Source organism: Tachypleus tridentatus, chromosome 13 (genome assembly GCF_004210375.1).
Source record: "Tachypleus tridentatus isolate NWPU-2018 chromosome 13, ASM421037v1, whole genome shotgun sequence".
NCBI classification, from domain to species: Eukaryota; Metazoa; Arthropoda; class Merostomata; order Xiphosura; family Limulidae; genus Tachypleus; species Tachypleus tridentatus.
Window position 1 is genome coordinate 18,817,039 of NC_134837.1, and position 18,658 is coordinate 18,835,696.

An 18,658-nucleotide genomic window follows, 5' to 3' on the forward strand; every position below is an offset into this window, starting at 1 on the left:
TTGTTTACATACATCAAATTTACAACAAATAACAGAATATGTTTGGATAATTTGAACAACCTCTTGTTGCCATAGTGATGAATAAATAATATTAAAAAGAAAAAAGTAAAGTCAAAGTACATGCACAAACAAATACTACTGAAAAATAACATGTCATGCAGCCTGTTAACTGTTTGTATACTAGTGGTGTGTTTCTCATGAGATATAGAAGAATTGCTAAGACTCTTACATTGTGATTGGTCAAGAGAAATCTGTATCCAGCAGTTGTTGACATTTTAAGCAAAATGAATTATGACTCAATTTCAATGAAAATAATTCACTTATGCTAAAAGTACATATAATGTTTTGTGAAAACTCTGTATGTGACGGAGAAAAAAAATGTATATCATTTTAAGATTCACCATACAGGAGTTACTATAGACAGAGGAAAGTCCTTAGAGTAAGGCAAGATACAGGCCACTAACCACGTCATTGATAAAAATTAACTATTTAGTACAGTTTCATAATGAATTTAACTTCACAATATTAAAGTCTAGAAGTGTAGAAACCTTATGGTGAATTCAAGTTATCAAACATACAACTTTAATCATGAGATCTACATTTATTGGTTTATGCCCGAGTTCACCATTCAAATATAAAGAATCATTCATTTTTCTTGTATAACAGCTTCTACTTACCTCAATGATGTATTCCAAGGAATTGACATAATCTCGCTCTGTGTGAATCATCTCCCTCATAATTAACTTCAGCTGTCTACAGTTATGTAAACGTAATATACATTAAATACCAACAAGAGAAGATGACTGATTATAAGTCAAAGATTTATCTTAATCTTAAACTGCTCTAGAAATGACAGAATAAAGATTTGTTTAAATAAAATGTTTTTGAATTGTAACTCTGTCAACAAATTTTATATTAAGATAGTACAATAAGAGAAAGAATTTCACAGATGTGCTAATTTTGACAAGTTTTCTGCCTAATGAAAGAAATAAGACAGAGCTAAGAGAATATTTTTTACAATTAAAAAAATTAGAAAGTTGATTGTACAGAAATAAAAACATTATTTCACAGCGTGATAAATTTTAACATGATCTGTGTTTTTAAACGTTTCTACATCAAATATGCCAAACTGGTATATCTGTTTAGATTACTTAAAATCATAAGTAAAACACCTAAAAGGATAACATGACAAAACATTGTTGTGCCAAATCATACAAAATAATAGTAATAATATTTCATCCAAATACTAACAATATCAACATTTAGAAGAAAGAAGCCCTCAGACAATATATATATATGTAAAGTATTATGGTACTCTTGTTCAACAGTAAGTAGATTGATAAAAAAGTAACGTACAGTAGTTTAACACTATACATCAATACTCACATAATTATATCAAACTTCCTTACTTCTTGGTTTTTTCGTGTTGCTGTTTTCCGTGGCAATGTTCTGGGCTTGCTCGTATACTCTGTGTCCTTGTCAAGTGACTGTTTACAAGGACAGGACCACCACAGGGCTGAGAATGCCTCTTGGTAGATGCTAGTTTGGGACTTTCTTCAAACTCTAACCTGTAGCAGTGAGGAGAAAATAGAGGTTATTATGATATCAACTGGTTAAAGAGTACTGTTAAAATTCACAACTAATTAAAAATATTATAATCAATCATAAACTAATTAAAAATATTGTTACTAAATGTTAATATTATCTCGTTAAAACCAATAAAAATGACCAAAACTCAGTATTTTTCTTATTTTAAAACTACCATTGTTCTACCTGAAAGAAAGTACATTTCTTCCTCTGAAATTTTAATAACACTGGTTTATATACAACACATTTCACTACCATTGGTTTATACACAATGAGATTTCCTACGAACATTTTGTTACCATAATTTGTGAATAACATGCTTTGCTAACACTGGTCTGTATACAAACGTTTTACTACCATTGGTTTGTATTAAAATGATTTGATATAACTACTTATTTTACTTTTAAATACAAGTAGTTGGTATATTTACCCTTCTTCCTTCTTTCCACTGTCACTAAGTTCTTGATGAAGTTTCTGGTTACTGGCAGGTGTCTGGGAGTCTAGGGAAAATTTCTGCAAGTTATCTTCCTGAGGTTGCCAACTATGACGCATTAGTTTTCTTACAGGTCGATGATAGGAATGGCCATCTTTAGCTGAACTCTGAATAGAAGCTGCTCCAGCCACAATCCCACCTATTATTTTTTCTTTCAACACAACTAGACTACTTCCACTGTGATTTTTCATCACCCCACCAGTAGAAGCTCCTTTATGAGTAGAACTGCTGGCTCTAGCTTCAAGTTTGCTTCGAGAAATGGATGCGACTGGACCTTGGGTGGTTAGGTCTTCTGTGATTAGGCCTTGGCTAAGTAACTGTTCCTCCTTCTCTTCCATGTAAAGATCCAACTGAAAGTTCTCCTTTGTGGCTTGGATAGGAAGATGGTTGCTAGGAAAAGAAGTGTATGACCCCACAGGAAAACTGTAGCTAGAAGAGGTGTTAGCAATAGATCTCCTACGACAGAAGCCAGGATATGCCCCTACAAGAATGCTGGTACACTGAGGAGACCTGAAGGTGAAGGACTGGTCATGCAAGATTTGTGAGCCAACAGGTAAGTCACAACTTTGCTTCATATGTTCTAGTTCCATTTGCTGTCTTGCTTTCATAAAAGTCGCTTGTTTTGCTTTGATTAAATCAACAGCAACTTGACAGCGAACTTGTGCAGCCTGTAAAAAAATATGTCACAAAACTTGATTACTAACAGACAAGACATTAAATAGATCTTATTTACTTTATGTCAAATAGTCCTTTGTAACCATAACCCATATCAAGACATATTTAAAATTGAATTAAGATTAGCATTTCATCTTAAACTAGATTCTTCAGGACACTTTTTTTAAATCTCGAGAGGAAGACTTTTGTAAACATATAATATTTATTAAACAATTTTTACGGTAATTTAGAAATTTATACAATAAGATTTAGTCCTATCAATCATATATTATTAAAAGCTCTTTCTAAAAGATTAACACTAATTTTGGGAAATCCTAGTATGTTTAAACTTTTCAAAATAAGAGTTACATAGAGCCAGGTCCAATATCATAGTGTCTTATACAAATGACAGTTGGCAACAATCAAAGCATCTTAGCAGTGATCACGATCAGTATAAGTGATTACCCATAACCTAGTCAATTTATTAATATCTTGTACAAGTCAAAGCTGGCTATAACAGGAGTTGGTTGGTTGGTTTGGTGTTTTATAGCACAAAGCAATTAATCTATCTGCACCAAACATCTGGTAAAAAGTTAAAAGTAAATTAAACTTAGTAAAATTCATAAAAGGAAATTAAGGTAAAACAAAACAAAGTTTTAAAAAACCATATAAAACATAAAACCAATGTTTACATCTAGTCTACAGCAGTAAGAGAAAAACTGCAGTAATACAAGTTGTAAAGGACTTTCTGTAGCATAAATGTAATTATCAAAATGCTAGGAAGACTAACAATTAAGTTCAAAAACCAACATTAGTCACCTGAAGATGGCCTCTCCAGTCTTGGTTCTGAGTTATTTATCATTATGGCCATTTTTGGAAAGTAAATTAATAAAAGTTTTAAAAGACTTTTAGCAAAATTTTGATTATAAGTTGCCAGGATAACTAACAGGTAGCTCAAACAGCAGTGATAACCACCTGAAGCTGGCTTTTCCAGTCCTGGTTTTGAGTTATTTGACATTATGGCCATTTTCTAATTTCAAATTGAACTAAATGGATTTTGATTCTTAAAAGGGAATCACATTAAAAAAAGTTTAATGTATAAATTAAAAAACTTAAATAATATTAAAAAGATTAATGACCTTAAAAAACTAAAACCATTTCCAAGGTTTCACCGTCACCAATAACACTGTCTAACGTTACGGATAAACCTTGGGACAGAACATGTTTAAAATGGCGTCGTCATTGAGAGTCATAACAACGGCAAGACAGTAAAATGTGGCTTGTTGTGACCTGAGAGCATCAGTCAGTCCCAGATAAAAGAAAACGATGATTAAAAACTGTGACCAATGCGTAGTCTAGTTAGAACAACTTCCTCTTTTCAATCCTTACGAAAGCAAGATGGCCAAAGTCCAATAGAGGGTTTTATTTGGAAAAGCTTGTTTTCACATTGCTCACTCCAAATCGACTGCCAACTGGCATGGAAGCGAGCCTTAAATACAGGACTATAGTCCATGTATGGAACAGGCACAGCAGTGATAGTGCCAGAGCAGACAGATTTAGCTGCAGTATCAACAAGCTCATTCCTGCAAATATCAACGTCGCCCGGTATCCAGAAAAAACTGGATAGAAGCAGGTGTTAAAGAGAAATGGGCCAGTCGGTTTTGAATATCAGTGAGAACAGGGTGTGAACTAATGTAAAATGATTTCAAGGCCAATATAGAACTAATCAAGTCAGTATAAATAGTGCAATTTGAGTATTGCTTAGCTTCTATGTGATCCAGGGCAAGAGAAATGGTGTACAGTTCAGCAGTAAACACAAAATCTGTAAAGGGAATTTTGTGTGCAACCACTAAACCACAACAAACCATAGCAGAGCCCACACAGTTATCAGATTTTGAACCATCTGTATAAAGTAGGAATGGAAGGATGGTTTGAAAGATGTTCAGCAAATAATAGACAGTATTTCCAATTGGGAGTGCCTGCTTTTCTCAGATGACTTAAAGACAGGTCACATTTGGGGACTGTAAGAAGCCATGGTGGGATGGGCTGACCAGTGGATACAGCAATGTTATCCAAGTATAGACCCAATCCATCCAACTGTACCTGGATACAAAGGTCAAAAAGGAGCAATGGTAGATTGTCTGTTCTGAAAAAGCATGACCCACTGAAAAAGGAAAACAACCCCAGGCTGGATGCTTTGGTAAGGAAAGAAGTTTCATAGCATACAGTAAAGATAGTTGCAAACATCAAAGGTGCAAAGAAGGTTCATGAAAATGTATATGCTCTGAGCTGGGGAAGTGCAGAAAGCCCCAGTGCAGAGCTGAAGTCCTTGTTGGTGAATGAGGTCCAGAATTTTTAAGGCCGAAGTCCTGGCAGAGCCATAGACCAGTGATCCATAGTCGAGTTTTCATTAAATAAGAACATGATATATCTTTAGCATAGAACATTAATCTGCTCCCCAAGTGGTAGAAGAGAGGACATGGATGTTCAATGCTCTTGTACATTTGATCTGTAGCTGCTTGATGTGTAGTGTAAAAATCAGCTTACGGCCAAAGATAAGCCTCAAGAACTTTGTCTCAGGGGCCACAAGCAGCACAACTTCATCAATACGGAGTTCAGGATCAGGATGAATACCTGTTAGCAGCAAAATTGCATGCAAACAGTCCTAGAGAGAGATAAGTTAAGGTTGTTTGATGTGGTCCATTTCAGTAAACAAATGAGGGAAATCTGTAGCTGCTGCTCAACATACCTCATGTTCGATTCCTGACATGAAATGTGAAAGTCATCAACATAGAACCTGTTTGCAAAAGTAAGAGGGAGTTGTTCAGAGATGGCATTAATCATTATACTGAAAAGTGTGACACTCAAAACATAGCCCTGAGGGATTCCAAGTTCCTATAGAAAAAAATGGGAAAGTGTCGAACCCACACGAACTTGGAATTTCCTGTCCATTTAAAAAATTTTAATACAAATGGGCAAATGGCCACGTAACCCATATATATATGGAGGTCTCACAAAATGCCAAACCTCCATGTTGTATCATAAGCCTTCTCAATGTCAAAGAATATTGATACAAGATGTTGTTGTTTGAGAAAGGCTTCTCTGATTGACGTTTCAAGTCAAATCAGGTGGTCCATGGTGGAGTGCTGTAGTAGGAACCCACACTGGGTGGGCAATAGGAGGTTGTTTGATTAGAGGAACCAAACAAGATGAGCATTAACCATCCTTCCTAATGACTTAAAGAGACAGCTCATCAAAGCAATTGGATGGTAGTTTGAAGAAATCTTGGGATCCTTCCCAGACTTAGAGAAAGGTAGGACAATAGGCTGGCAGCAGGCATCAGGAAAAACATTCTCCTGCCAGATCTGCTTAAAAATAATCAGAAAAATAGCAAGAGAAGCAGGAGACAGATGGCACACCATTTCATAGTGTACATCATCAGGTCCTACCAATGTGCTGCCAGTCCAATGTAGGGCCAGTTTAAGTTCCACCAGCATAAAGGGATAATTATAGTCTTAGAGACAATCAGCTCAAAAAGAAAGAGGTGATTGCTCTGCCGGAGTCTTGATGGCTAAGAAGGTGGAGGAAGAAGCAGAAGTGCTAGATACCCAGCAAAAGCTTTCACCTAGACTATCAGTGATGCTCCGGGTATCAACTACTTCCTGGCCAGAGAGCAAGATCAAGGGGGGGGACAGAATTATATTGCCCACTGACCTTTAGAATCTTGTCCCATATGACTTTGAAACTTGTGGTAAAAGATATGCTGGTTGTGATCTAAATCTAAGATTCCCTCTGGCTTTGACATCTTACCCACCGAACATGTGCATGGGCCTGCTGGAAAGTGATGTGATGTGAGAGAGTGGAACATCTATGAAAAGTATCCTAGGCCTGTTTATGAGCTTTCCATGCCATGTAGCAGGCAGTATTTCACTACTAATGAGAATATCATGGAAAATGTGTCAAGGTTTTAGGAATACATTGAACAGTTGCCTGTATAATACAGTCAGTTACTGCTGCCACACAATCGTCTACTGATGGTTTACACATGATGGCAGGATCAAGTTCTGTGAGAGCAGTAAAGGAGGGCTAGTTTGCTTGATCCAGCTTCCACCAGGGGACGAGGGTCAGGAGGCATGGACCATGGCCAATCTCTCTCAAAATTATTGGAAAATGATCACTACCTCACGGATTATTGTCAACCCTCCATGAAATGTGGGAGAATAGTGAAGGGGAGCAAACTGAGAGATCAATAGCAACAGTTTATTAAGAGCATCAAGGTGTGATTGATCATAGGAATCTCCAGGCACCATAGAGAGAGAACAAACAGTGATGATACAACCCAAGGAAACACAGATGGCTACAACCTCCAAAGGTGTGTCAAGCAGCAAAGACAGGGTGGGCACATGCTGATCAATCAACAGTGCCACCCCTTCATGCACCCGACTATCAAACAACCTGTCATTTATGTACAAAAAAAAAAGTTGAAAAGGTGACTGTATCGCCAGGTTTCAGAAATGTTTCCTGCAAAGAAATACATATAGAATGATAGGAAGCAACCAGTATTTCGATGTCACCCAGATTATAATGTAAACCTCGATAGTTCCATTGTATCAAGGTGGTCAATTTCATTTATGTGTAGGCAAATTGAGTGGAGAACCCTTCTATTTATGACCATGTCTTTTTTTTCCTTATTGCCCTGAGTTGATTGGACAGGTCTTTGCTTTTGAAAGTGGATTCTAGCAACTGAGGATGTGAACTAATGATTGTTTTGCATCTTGGAGTGGGAGAAGAAGATATACCTGAGGAAATGCCCATACCCAGAACCAAAAGAAGTGGATCTTGGGATTTGCTGGAATGTCTGTTAGAGACAGAGATGAGTGTCAAGGTTGATTCATCAATTTTTTTTAAACCATGGAGATCAAAAGATGTTTCATTTGGTTTGAGAACAATTCTTTTGGAAGCAAAGAGAGATCCTTCTGGACTCCCACTATAGTAGTGGAACGAAGTGGAGCAGCATACCTCTGAGATGAAGTGATGGGGAGCAACTTTCATGCCTCAAGGTAAGTTATATTTTGAATTATTTTCAAATGCTGCATCTCTTTTTCTTCCAACCATTTAAGGCAAGAACAAAAGTGGGACAGGTGAGAACCATTGCAATTGACACAGCAAGGGTCCGTTTCACCCTCACAGACTACGTGGTCCTTGCCACTGCAACAAGCCCATGTCAAGGAACCATGAAATGATGTCTTTGAGTGACCAAACTGCTGACAATGGACACATCAGAGAGGGTTTGGAATGTATGGCTGTACCCTGCAGTTAAGACAACCTGCCTTGATAGTGGCAGGTACACGTGGTGTTGTAAATGTCAGAATGAGGACATTGGTCAGCATCGTTATTCCATCTTTGCGGAGTGGAAATACACCTCATTGCAGAAACACCTTGGGTGGAGAAAACCAGTGAGAATCTCTGACTCGGGGATGTTCTTCAAATCCCTCTCAGCAATAACTGCTCATGATGAAATCAAAGTAACATGAGGTGTAACTTTAATAGGTATATCTTTAATCACCTTTGAATACAAGAGAAGTTCACTGTGTTGAGATGTGGATCAGAGCTTCTTTACTGACTTTGGAGAGCCAGAAAGTCCCTCTAGACCCTTCTGAATGAAAAACGGATACATCTGCCCTAAAGGTTTGTCTGAAAAAAAATGTAGGATAAGAAAATGAAGTTCAACAGGTGTTAAAGATGTTAAAGATTGCTGCTCAGAATCTTCAAGACCTGGTCGTTTACCTATGAACTGTTTTTTCACTATTTTATTTAAGTTTTTATTTGGAGGATCCATAATAGAAAAGGAATATTTTGGTGCCCACTGACCCCACCCACCATGGTGCCCTATGAGGGGACACACTACAATGCCAAACAAGGACACTGCAGCAATGCCAAAGTTTCATGGGCACTATATCCAAACATCAGCATCAGATACAATGTCCACAACACCTGTTGAGAACATCCAACATTGGTGCTTGATTGATCCCAGCTTAAATGAACCAGTCAACTGACTCAAGGGGGGACACCCCAAGGCAGCTCTTCTACAGGAATTCAAGGCCAAAGTGGTGTGTTAGGGTTGGACCCCTCAACCACCAGGATCCTCTTCTCCCCTTCATGGGTCACCACACACGGCAAACACATGGGTGAATATTTAGATCCCAAAGAAGGTAAACTGAAAGAACAGAATCTACCCTGGGAGGTCCCCTCACCACATACAAGAACCCATACCAATAGGGGGTGTAATTTATTTACAGTATTCATGATAGGTATAAATTGGTCACTGCCAGGTTTGGTATCCCATTACATTCTTAGTGCTACAACTCTATGATGGCTGCTGTTGATATAAATTATATATAACACAAATGTTAGTTAGGCCTATTTTGTGAGTAATGACTGTAAACTTACTTTACACTGCTCAAGAAGGCTTTCATTCTCTAGTCTTGTGGCCAAGCTTATTATTTCATGGAATATTTCCTCACTAATTGGTGGATTGTTGTCTATATAGTCTTGAAGTGACTTAAATAGTTTTATCAGTTCCTTAGAACTTGTTGTCTTCTCTATTTTCAGACAAGATACAAATTTCATTGTCTCTACTGCCCATTCATAAGCCTAAATGAAACAAAACTTACAATATCAGTAATACAAGCATTATTGTTCATAGTAAGAGAAAAAATAATAATAATACATTACCAAGTCGCATGAACATCACTTGTTATAGCTTACAGAAAAACGATAAGATACACATAACATTATATTCAATTACTGTACATAAAGATGTATCAAACTTTTTTCTTTGATGATGCAGAACTTTTAATATTTCTTCATAAATGCAAACTTTAAATCACAACTGAGGAATTCAGTTATCTGTATTTAGTTTGGTTTTGACACTTATTTGTTAATTAGTGATTTATTTCTAACAACTGATCCTTGTACTATAGAATGCACACACCTATGGAAGTAGGCCTAGTTAGTTTCTTCTTTAGTAATTATATAATGACAATACCAAAATCTTCAAATGCATATTTCTCATGATGAGATGTTTCTTCAACAGACTTGACAACACTAACCCAAACCTCTAATTGGTGTTTTTCTGGTTAACATGACCAGATGTTTCTTAAGTAAATCTGATAATGCAATAAAAAAAACTTTTAAACTGTGTTTCTCTAGCTAATGATGATGTATCTTCAATAAATCTGACAACAATATTAAAAACCTCAAAGCTGTATTTTTCCAGTTAACATGACAACATATTTTTCAATATTGTTGACAACACTATTCGAAATTTCTAAACTGTGTTTATCTGGCTAGCATAGCCAGATGTTTCTTCAGTAAAACTGACAACAATATTAAAAAAAAAAAACCCTCCAAAGTTGTATTTTTCTTAAGAGATCAAGTAGTTAGAGCAGTCATATTTGTTTTCTTTACCATTCATCAAGAACTGAAACTTTAGTAAAACTGAATCAGTATTTAAATATGCAGAGTAAAAGGTAGATTACTGGAATTTTCTGTTTTTAATCTGTTTTAAATACAGAAAAAATTAAAACAACTATATATACATTGATTGCATTGTTAGTTTTTACATTTTATTACCTGTCCTCAATTAACGATCAAAACAAAGTTTTTGTCAAACATATTTAAAAGCTTTCACTGCCTCGAAGGAAATACTTTTGTTTTTTCGAAAATGAAATTTCGTTCCCATACATTACCCGGTCTAGGAGGCTGTAACATTTGGTGCTGTCTTCCAGCCTTTCTCGTGTGTCATCAAGACGCTCTGTAAAATCGTATAAATGTTTCGCCAGCGAAGACGCCAACGTTTGCACCCCATGATGTTCACCACCAGAGGATCTGGACATGGGTTCGAATGTGGACGCTTCTTCCATCAAGTCATTACCTTTTTCAATTTGACGCTAAAAGAAACACAACTGTCATTTCTACGTTACCATACTAAAATACAGTTGTTAAGACGTACTATTAAAAGAAACACAACTGTTATTTCTACGTTACCATACCAAAATACAGTTGTTAAGACGTACTATTAAAAGAAACACAACTGTCATTTCTACGTTACCATACTAAAATACAGTTGTTAAGACGTGATGTTAAAAGAAACACAACTGTCATTTCTACGTTACCATATTAAAATACAGTTGTTAAGACGTGATGTTAAAAGAAACACAACTGTCATTTCCACGTTTCCATACTAAAATACAGTTGTTAAGACGTGATGTTAAAAGAAACACAACTGTCATTTCTACGTTACCATACTAAAATACAGTTGTTAAGACGTGATGTTAAAAGAAACACAACTGTCATTTCTACGTTACCATACTAAAATACAGTTGTTAAGACGTACTATTAAAAGAAACACAACTGTCATTTCTACGTTACCATACCAAAATACAGTTGTTAAGACGTACTATTAAAAGAAACAAAACTGTCATTTCTACGTTACCATACTAAAATACAGTTGTTAAGACGTGATGTTAAAAGAAACACAACTGTCATTTCTACGTTACCATACTAAAATACAGTTGTTAAGACGTGATGTTAAAAGAAACACAACTGTCATTTCTACGTTACCATACTAAAATACAGTTGTTAAGACGTACTATTAAAAGAAACACAACTGTCATTTCTACGTTACCATACCAAAATACAGTTGTTAAGACGTACTATTAAAAGAAACAAAACTGTCATTTCTACGTTACCATACTAAAATACAGTTGTTAAGACGTGATATTAAAAGAAACACAACTGTCATTTCTACGTTACCATACTAAAATACAGTTGTTAAGACGTGATGTTAAAAGAAACACAACTGTCATTTCTACGTTACCATACTAAAATACAGTTGTTAAGACGTGATGTTAAAAGAAACACAACTGTCATTTCTACGTTACCATACCAAAATACAGTTGTTAAGACGTACTATTAAAAGAAACACAACTGTTATTTCTACGTTACCATACCAAAATACAGTTGTTAAGACGTGATGTTAAAAGAAACACAACTGTCATTTCCACGTTACCATACCAAAATACAGTTGTTAAGACGTGATGTTAAAAGAAACACAACTGTCATTTCTACGTTACCATACAAAAATACAGTTGTTAAGACGTACTTTTAAAAGAAACACAACTGTTATTTCTACGTTACCATACTAAAATACAGTTTTTAAGACGTACTATTAAAAGAAACACAACTGTCATTTCTACGTTACCATACTAAAATACAGTTGTTAAGACGTGATGTTAAAAGAAACACAACGTCATTTCTACGTTACCATATTACAATTGTTAACACGAAGTACTAAAAGAAAGACAATTCATTTATCCGACATTTTAAAGAAGAGATTTCAGTAAATGATATAATTTCTAAAGTAATACTCTACCAAAGAATGAACTATAGGTAATATTATATATATATGCACATCCTCTCAGTTCTAAAGTGTTATTTCTATACTTCCATGTAAGGTATATATTAATTAAAAACTCATTTCCATAAACTTTTAATTCTAGAAAAACGGTTGTAACAGAAAATGTTCCAGCTGATGTTTCTCTCATGCTGTTAATAACAATATAGAACATAAAATACTCAGTTTTTAACCGAGGAAAATTGTACAGAAATAGAAATTAAACTCACCTTTATTGTGCCTTCCTTTTACTTTAATTGTAAACACAGATAACACTATCTAGTTAACTGTGTGATGTTTGTAAAACCTTTTGGTCGTCAGAATCCGGTAATTAAAAGATGCAGTCTCGAATACCTTCAACTTAGTTAAACGTCTACTTATTGCAGACAAAAAGACTTACTGTACATTTGTTTCTCTTCAAACTTATAATTGTTCTTCATAGGCCGCACAATTACCAGACGCAATAATAAACGCGTACGTAATTTCCAATTACGCCAGTAATCGTAGAGTAGAATGGTTACAGTTTTCATTCTATGCACCAAAAAGTTATTTAGGCTTTAAAATTAAAAGTTAAATATACAAACGTTGGTGACGTCCTTGGATACGACATTTCCAGCAGAAATGTCTTTACAACTGTCCAAATATTATGCAGGATGGTCCAAAATTACATTTTCTATTTTATAATTTAATAATAAAGTAACAAAGGAAATACATACATGCAGTTTTAAACATCTTGAATCATTTTTTATAGACATGCTAGTAGCCTTCTACGTATGTACCATTAGTGGATTTCACCATGTCTAACTGATATTACTACAGTACACGTTCGCCAGGCACTTACAGGAACCAGGTGACACGACAGCACGCGTTAAACAATAACCTGGTATAAAAATGGAAATACAGCGTATTATACAATAGGGCATTTGGAACTAGGAAGATGGGGAATACTTTCGTAATCTTAAAAAGACAAATCTGTCTCGTTAAAACTTTCAGTGACCTGTTTTGTTTTTTTTAGTGTTACGACATAAAATTATAATGCTGTTCAATGACGTCACGCACAGTACCTCGAAAACCGAGCATTGCAAATGTTTCAGATATGGATTTTATACGTTTTGAAAAGTTTTAACATCTTTTCTTAAAATCTTTTAAAAGGCAATACTTTGTCTGTGTTGGGAACGAAATGTAACTGAAAATGACAATCATATGCGTTCGCACGTGTAGTTAAGTGTAATATATTAGTTATATCTATAATTTATATAAGAAATATTGGACAGTCCACATGTTTGTTTGATTTAGCATTTCGCGCAAAGCTACTTGAGGGCTCTCTGCGCTAGTCGTCCCTAATTTTGCAGTGTAAGACTGGAGGGAAGGCAGCTAGTCATCTCCACCCACCGCCAACTCTTGGGCTACTCTTTTACCAACGAATGGTGGGACTGACAGTCACATTATAACGCCCCACGGCTGAAAGGGAGAGCATGTTTGGTGTGACTGGGATGCGAACCCGCGACCCTCAGGTTACGACGCGCACGCCTTAACCCACCTGGCCATGAAGGGCAGAGTACACATGATTCCAGCTACAACCAACGTTTGTCTGACATGACTATCACGAGCAAAGACTTGAATTACGAACTCATATTACTCTTAGGCCATTCAGCTACAAACATCTGTCCCATTAAACTACTGTATTTCTTCTGTCAGAATATGGGAAACAGCAAAAAAATCGCTGTTAGATTTAAAATGTTTTAAGAGACTATAGCCCTACATATTTCCTACTTTATCTCCTAAGGGCTCGCTAACTCGGCCTTTTAGCCTGTCCAAGTCGAAATATTGTTTGCTTGTTTTTGAATTTCGCGCAAAGTTAGACGAGGGCTAACTGCGCTAGCCGTCCCTAATTTAGCAGTGTAAGACTAGAGGGAAGGCAGCTGGTCATCACTATAAACGAATAGTGGGATTGACCGTCACATTATAACGCCCCCACGACTGAAAGGAAGAGCATGTTTGGCGCGACTGGGATTCGAAACCGCGACCCTCAGATTACGAGTCGAACGCCTTAATCGACCTGGCCATGCCAAGCCCAAGTCGAAATATATTCATGTGTCTGTATTAGAATACCGATCAGTATGAACTATGACAGGCCAGTATATCTTTACTGGAAGTTGGCTTGTTTACATCACTTTAGCTTTTATAACGGAGGACTCTGACGTGCCAGTAACGTTCTGAATCCTATGTTATTCAGCTGAAGAAAAAAGAAAAAACCTTCACCGTTAAATACAGTGAAATGTAAACTTACATTATAGTCTGCACTCGTATAAAATGAGTAAAATTGCACGTTTTGTAATTCTCATGGGCACTACTGTCTGTTCATACTTTTGGTTGTAGTGTCTTCTAACAGAATACTTGTTTTTAGATTTAATACGTATCCTTTCTGACATACAGGAATGTCTTGTTCCAACACAATACCTTTTTTTAGATTAAATTTCATACATGTTTTTCCTGTTATACAGGAATGAAGTATTCTAATGGAATATTTCTATCGCACAGAAGTGTCGTCTTATTCTAACTGAAAACTTTTTTCCATGTTTTTATCTAACGTGACAATTAATCCCTGCAATTTCTCAGGTAAGTCCATTTTTTTAAAGAAAATTGTGCAAAATGTGATATTACCTGTCAGAGAAACTTATTGGAATTACACTTCAACAAGTTTTAGTCTAATAAAAATTTCTACTCAAGCAAACTGAAAACATTAGTAATTTCTGTAGACATAGATACGTCATTAGAAGTTACACACCTAATCAAACGTGAATCACGCACGTACGCAGGAAAAGTTCAAAGGGATTCGAACAAACCCGATAGTTTTGAGGCGTATATCTTCATATAATTATTGCACAGCTCTTTATGGTATTTAACGCTTTATACACAGGATTCTGATGACGCTTGAAACAGTCGCATGCCCCCAGGCCCTAAATAGCATCAGTATGCTTTGCGATTGTGTTTCGCACAATTAGTGTTGGCTTTTGATCTCATAAATTAAAACTCTTTCCCCCTTCTTTACAAACATTCTGTGCATGGGCCTCTGAATACAGAGAGTTGAGGAAGTTGCATCAAAATAACTTAGAATACGCAGATCAGTATGTTACACAACCAAAATCAGTATAAAGTCACAGAAGGATGGGACGTATCAGAACTACATTTTCACATTCTTTAGTTTGTTTTTTTGTTCTTGGTAATATGATGTCACCGAATACGAGTCATTTTGGGAATAGTATATAACCGTCCTTTCCAAGAACTGAGTTATCCCTTATACATAACGAACACTGATTAAGAAAGAAGAATACAAATCATCTGGAGTACTAAGAACATCCATAAAAGAGATCTGTAACAAGTTATCCCAGCCATGGCAGGTGAAAGAGCAGCATCTTGCAAGTGATGAGAATCTATAAACACAAAGGTCAGTGGTCAAAGCTGTCTAAAGTGTTTCAGGCAATACTATTAAACATAATCAAAAAGCATCTATGCCTGGACATGTGATACAAGTATACATGTTACACGTGCAGAGAAGCAGGTCTAACAAACCGGACAGAAGCCAAACCAACATTTTATGACAGTAATTATAAGACTCTTTAAACTTTAACTTGCACTTGTTTTCAGGTAAACACATTGTAGTATAGTAATATGTATGAATAATAAATTAGAAGTGTAACTTACAAATGTACATACCTGTGCTTGCTTTTAGCTATGGTGAGTGTAAATGCGTATCTACTTTTGTAAATCGTAACAAAGTACTTGCAAATGATGAATACTTTCAATAAAGTTTAACAAAATTAAACAAAGTATGGACAAAGAATCCATTCCTCATGAACTGTCGATAAAATATTCAATTCCAGATCAAACAGAAGACTCGATTTTATTTGTAAAACCTTTGAATAAAAAATAATTGTAATAACCGTTATTATAAATTACTGTTTTTATGTTTGTATGTTATATTTATGTTTTTGTGTGTTTAGAATTAAGCACAAAGTTATGCAATGATCTACCTGTGCCCACCGCGAGTATCGAAACCCGGTTTTTAGCGGTGCGAGTCAGTAGACACACCGCTATGTCACTGGGAGAACATATTTATATTAAGTTTGGTTTGGTTTTTTTTGGAATTTCGCACAAAGCTACTCGAGGGCTATCTGTGCTAGCCGTCCCTAATTTAGCAGTGTAAGACTAGAGGGAAGGCAGCTAGTCATCACCACCCACCGCCAACTCTTGGGCTACTCTTTTACCAACGAATAGTGGGATTGACCGTCACATTATAACGCCCCCACGGCTAGGAGGGCGAGCATGTTTGTCGCGACTCGGGCGCGAACCCGCGACCCTCAGATTACGAAGCGCACGCCTTAACGCGCTAGGCCATGCCGGGCCCTTTATATTAAGAAAGAAATGTGTATCAGTCATGTTGGCAAATATGATACATTTGATACATATTAATATTTGATAACTTTTAAAATCAAGTTTTCCATTACCTGAAATCGTAATACGTTTACAAAAATCGGAGACTCATCGGGATAAATTATAATACGTAACACTAGAAGAGCACATTTGGTATTGTAATAAGTTTGAGTTATTGCTATTTTACTCTTCAACGGTGCACTGATTCAGACAACAAACTAGATAAGAAATGCTATTGGTCAATATATATATATGTAAAAACGGCTAGTATGGGTATAGAAAACTCTATGTACAGGAGCGAACAACATAGTGCTTTCTCTACCCATACCAGCTGTTTTTAAATATATATTTTTATCTACAAATGGGTTTTATCGTCATGACGAATTATTGCTACTGGTCAAATTTATGTTAACAACAAGAGTATCGTCTAGTATTGCCTTATGTTACCTTCCCAGACGATTTGCGCGTTCAGAAAGTCGCTTTTTATATTTATAGTATCCGTGCTGTGGCTCAAACATTCGAAACCTTACTGGTTAACTAAATTTCTCCAACGTTATGCACACAGACATGTGAGTGTTTGTGTTTTCTCATAGCAAAGTTACATCGTGCTATCTGATGAGTCTATCGAAAGGAATCGAATCCCTGATTTTAGCGTTGCAATTCTGTGGACTTCCCGCTGCACAAGCAGGGGACACACACGAACATATTCGAGTGCCCATTTCAACATAGCTGTTACCAAATATCATGGTGGCGCCTAGACACCTAATGTTCTCTCTTTCACCCCACAGTCGTTCGAACCATAAAAAACAACTCTTTTATCATATTTATGCAACCCCCCAAAATTATCAGTCATGGAAACGTTTCAAAATTGTGTAATTTCAATTTTAGTAGAATGGTAGTCACCTTCGATACAAGATCGAAACTGCAATGTGACCATAATCACGTGAGGATATAACAAGAAAATACTGCTACAGTTTGCAACGAGGATTTCCGTTTGTTTGTTTTTTAAATTTCGCGCACAGTTATCCGTCGTCCCTAAGTTTGAAATCATAGACTAAAGAGAAGGCAGCTATGCTAGCCGACAACATCCACCATCTCCAGGGCCGCTCTTCTTTGTCCAGATGGAGAAATCCAACCACCACCTTCTTATCCATGCCTTCAAAGTACGAAACGCATTTTTTTTCTTACTCAATCTTCCTTCTCCCGTTTCCTCATCGGCAGTGTGCCTGATTATCAGTAATGTGTAACACAAGGTTTTTAAACGAAAGCCTAAATTAATTAAAAAAGACGTGAACGATTCGCACAGAATTGCAAACCTATGGAAGCAAAGTAACAAAACAAAGACGCGCGAGCGACAGTAAACAACAATGATAAAGATGTGGAGAAGAGAACCAGGTAATAAAAAGCCAGGACCTGAGGATGTGTAAAACAACAGCAGACCTGTCAAAATAACGTTCAAAGTCATCAAAAAAAACTAAAAGTTGCGCAGAAAAACAATAAACCACCAATTAGAAAACCTAACCTAAAAAAAGCATATAGTCGTTCATAAAATATACGCTTGAGAACCAGTTTTATATAGTCTTATTTCCGCTTTGTAATGAGAAGTACATGGACTTATTTCCGCTTTAATATTCGAAGCGCTTCAGCCTTATTTCTGTGTTATAATGAAAAGTGCTTTATAGGAGATTCACACACACACATAAGGGACAAAATCCCCATCTGTAGTTTTCTATCTTACAGATACTTCCAGCAACCGATGTAACATTTCTTTCACGTTTGAAGCTTTTATCGATATTTGACCACATTTTAATGACTTGACAATATAGAAACCGTTTTTTTTTTTTTCACGTGCAATTTCCCAGAATATCCCATGGCAACTTAGCGATTTTTTACCCAATAAATATGTACATAAAATAAACTTTACAAGACTGTTTATCAGAATTGTTTGTTTGTTTTTCGAATTAGTCGTCCCTAATTTAGCAGTGTAAGACTAGAGGGAAGGCAGCTAGCTGGTCATCACTACCCACCGCCAA

The 18,658-nt window shown here is 36.2% G+C and overlaps 1 protein-coding gene across 7 annotated transcripts in view; it reads right to left on the minus strand.

The window, feature by feature from the left end:
* Positions 1-18,658, minus strand: part of LOC143236754 (puratrophin-1-like) — a 147,169-nt gene that overhangs the window by 11,042 nt on the left and 117,469 nt on the right. For all 7 annotated transcript variants that reach the window (XM_076475247.1, XM_076475248.1, XM_076475246.1 and 4 more), the window contains 5 exons: positions 10,486-10,686; positions 9,185-9,388; positions 2,018-2,748; positions 1,410-1,568; positions 678-753 (listed from right to left, as the gene is read on the minus strand). In XM_076475247.1, coding sequence (XP_076331362.1) covers positions 678-753; positions 1,410-1,568; positions 2,018-2,748; positions 9,185-9,388; positions 10,486-10,686 — 1,371 coding nt within the window. The remainder of the gene's footprint in view (positions 1-677; positions 754-1,409; positions 1,569-2,017; positions 2,749-9,184; positions 9,389-10,485; positions 10,687-18,658) is intronic.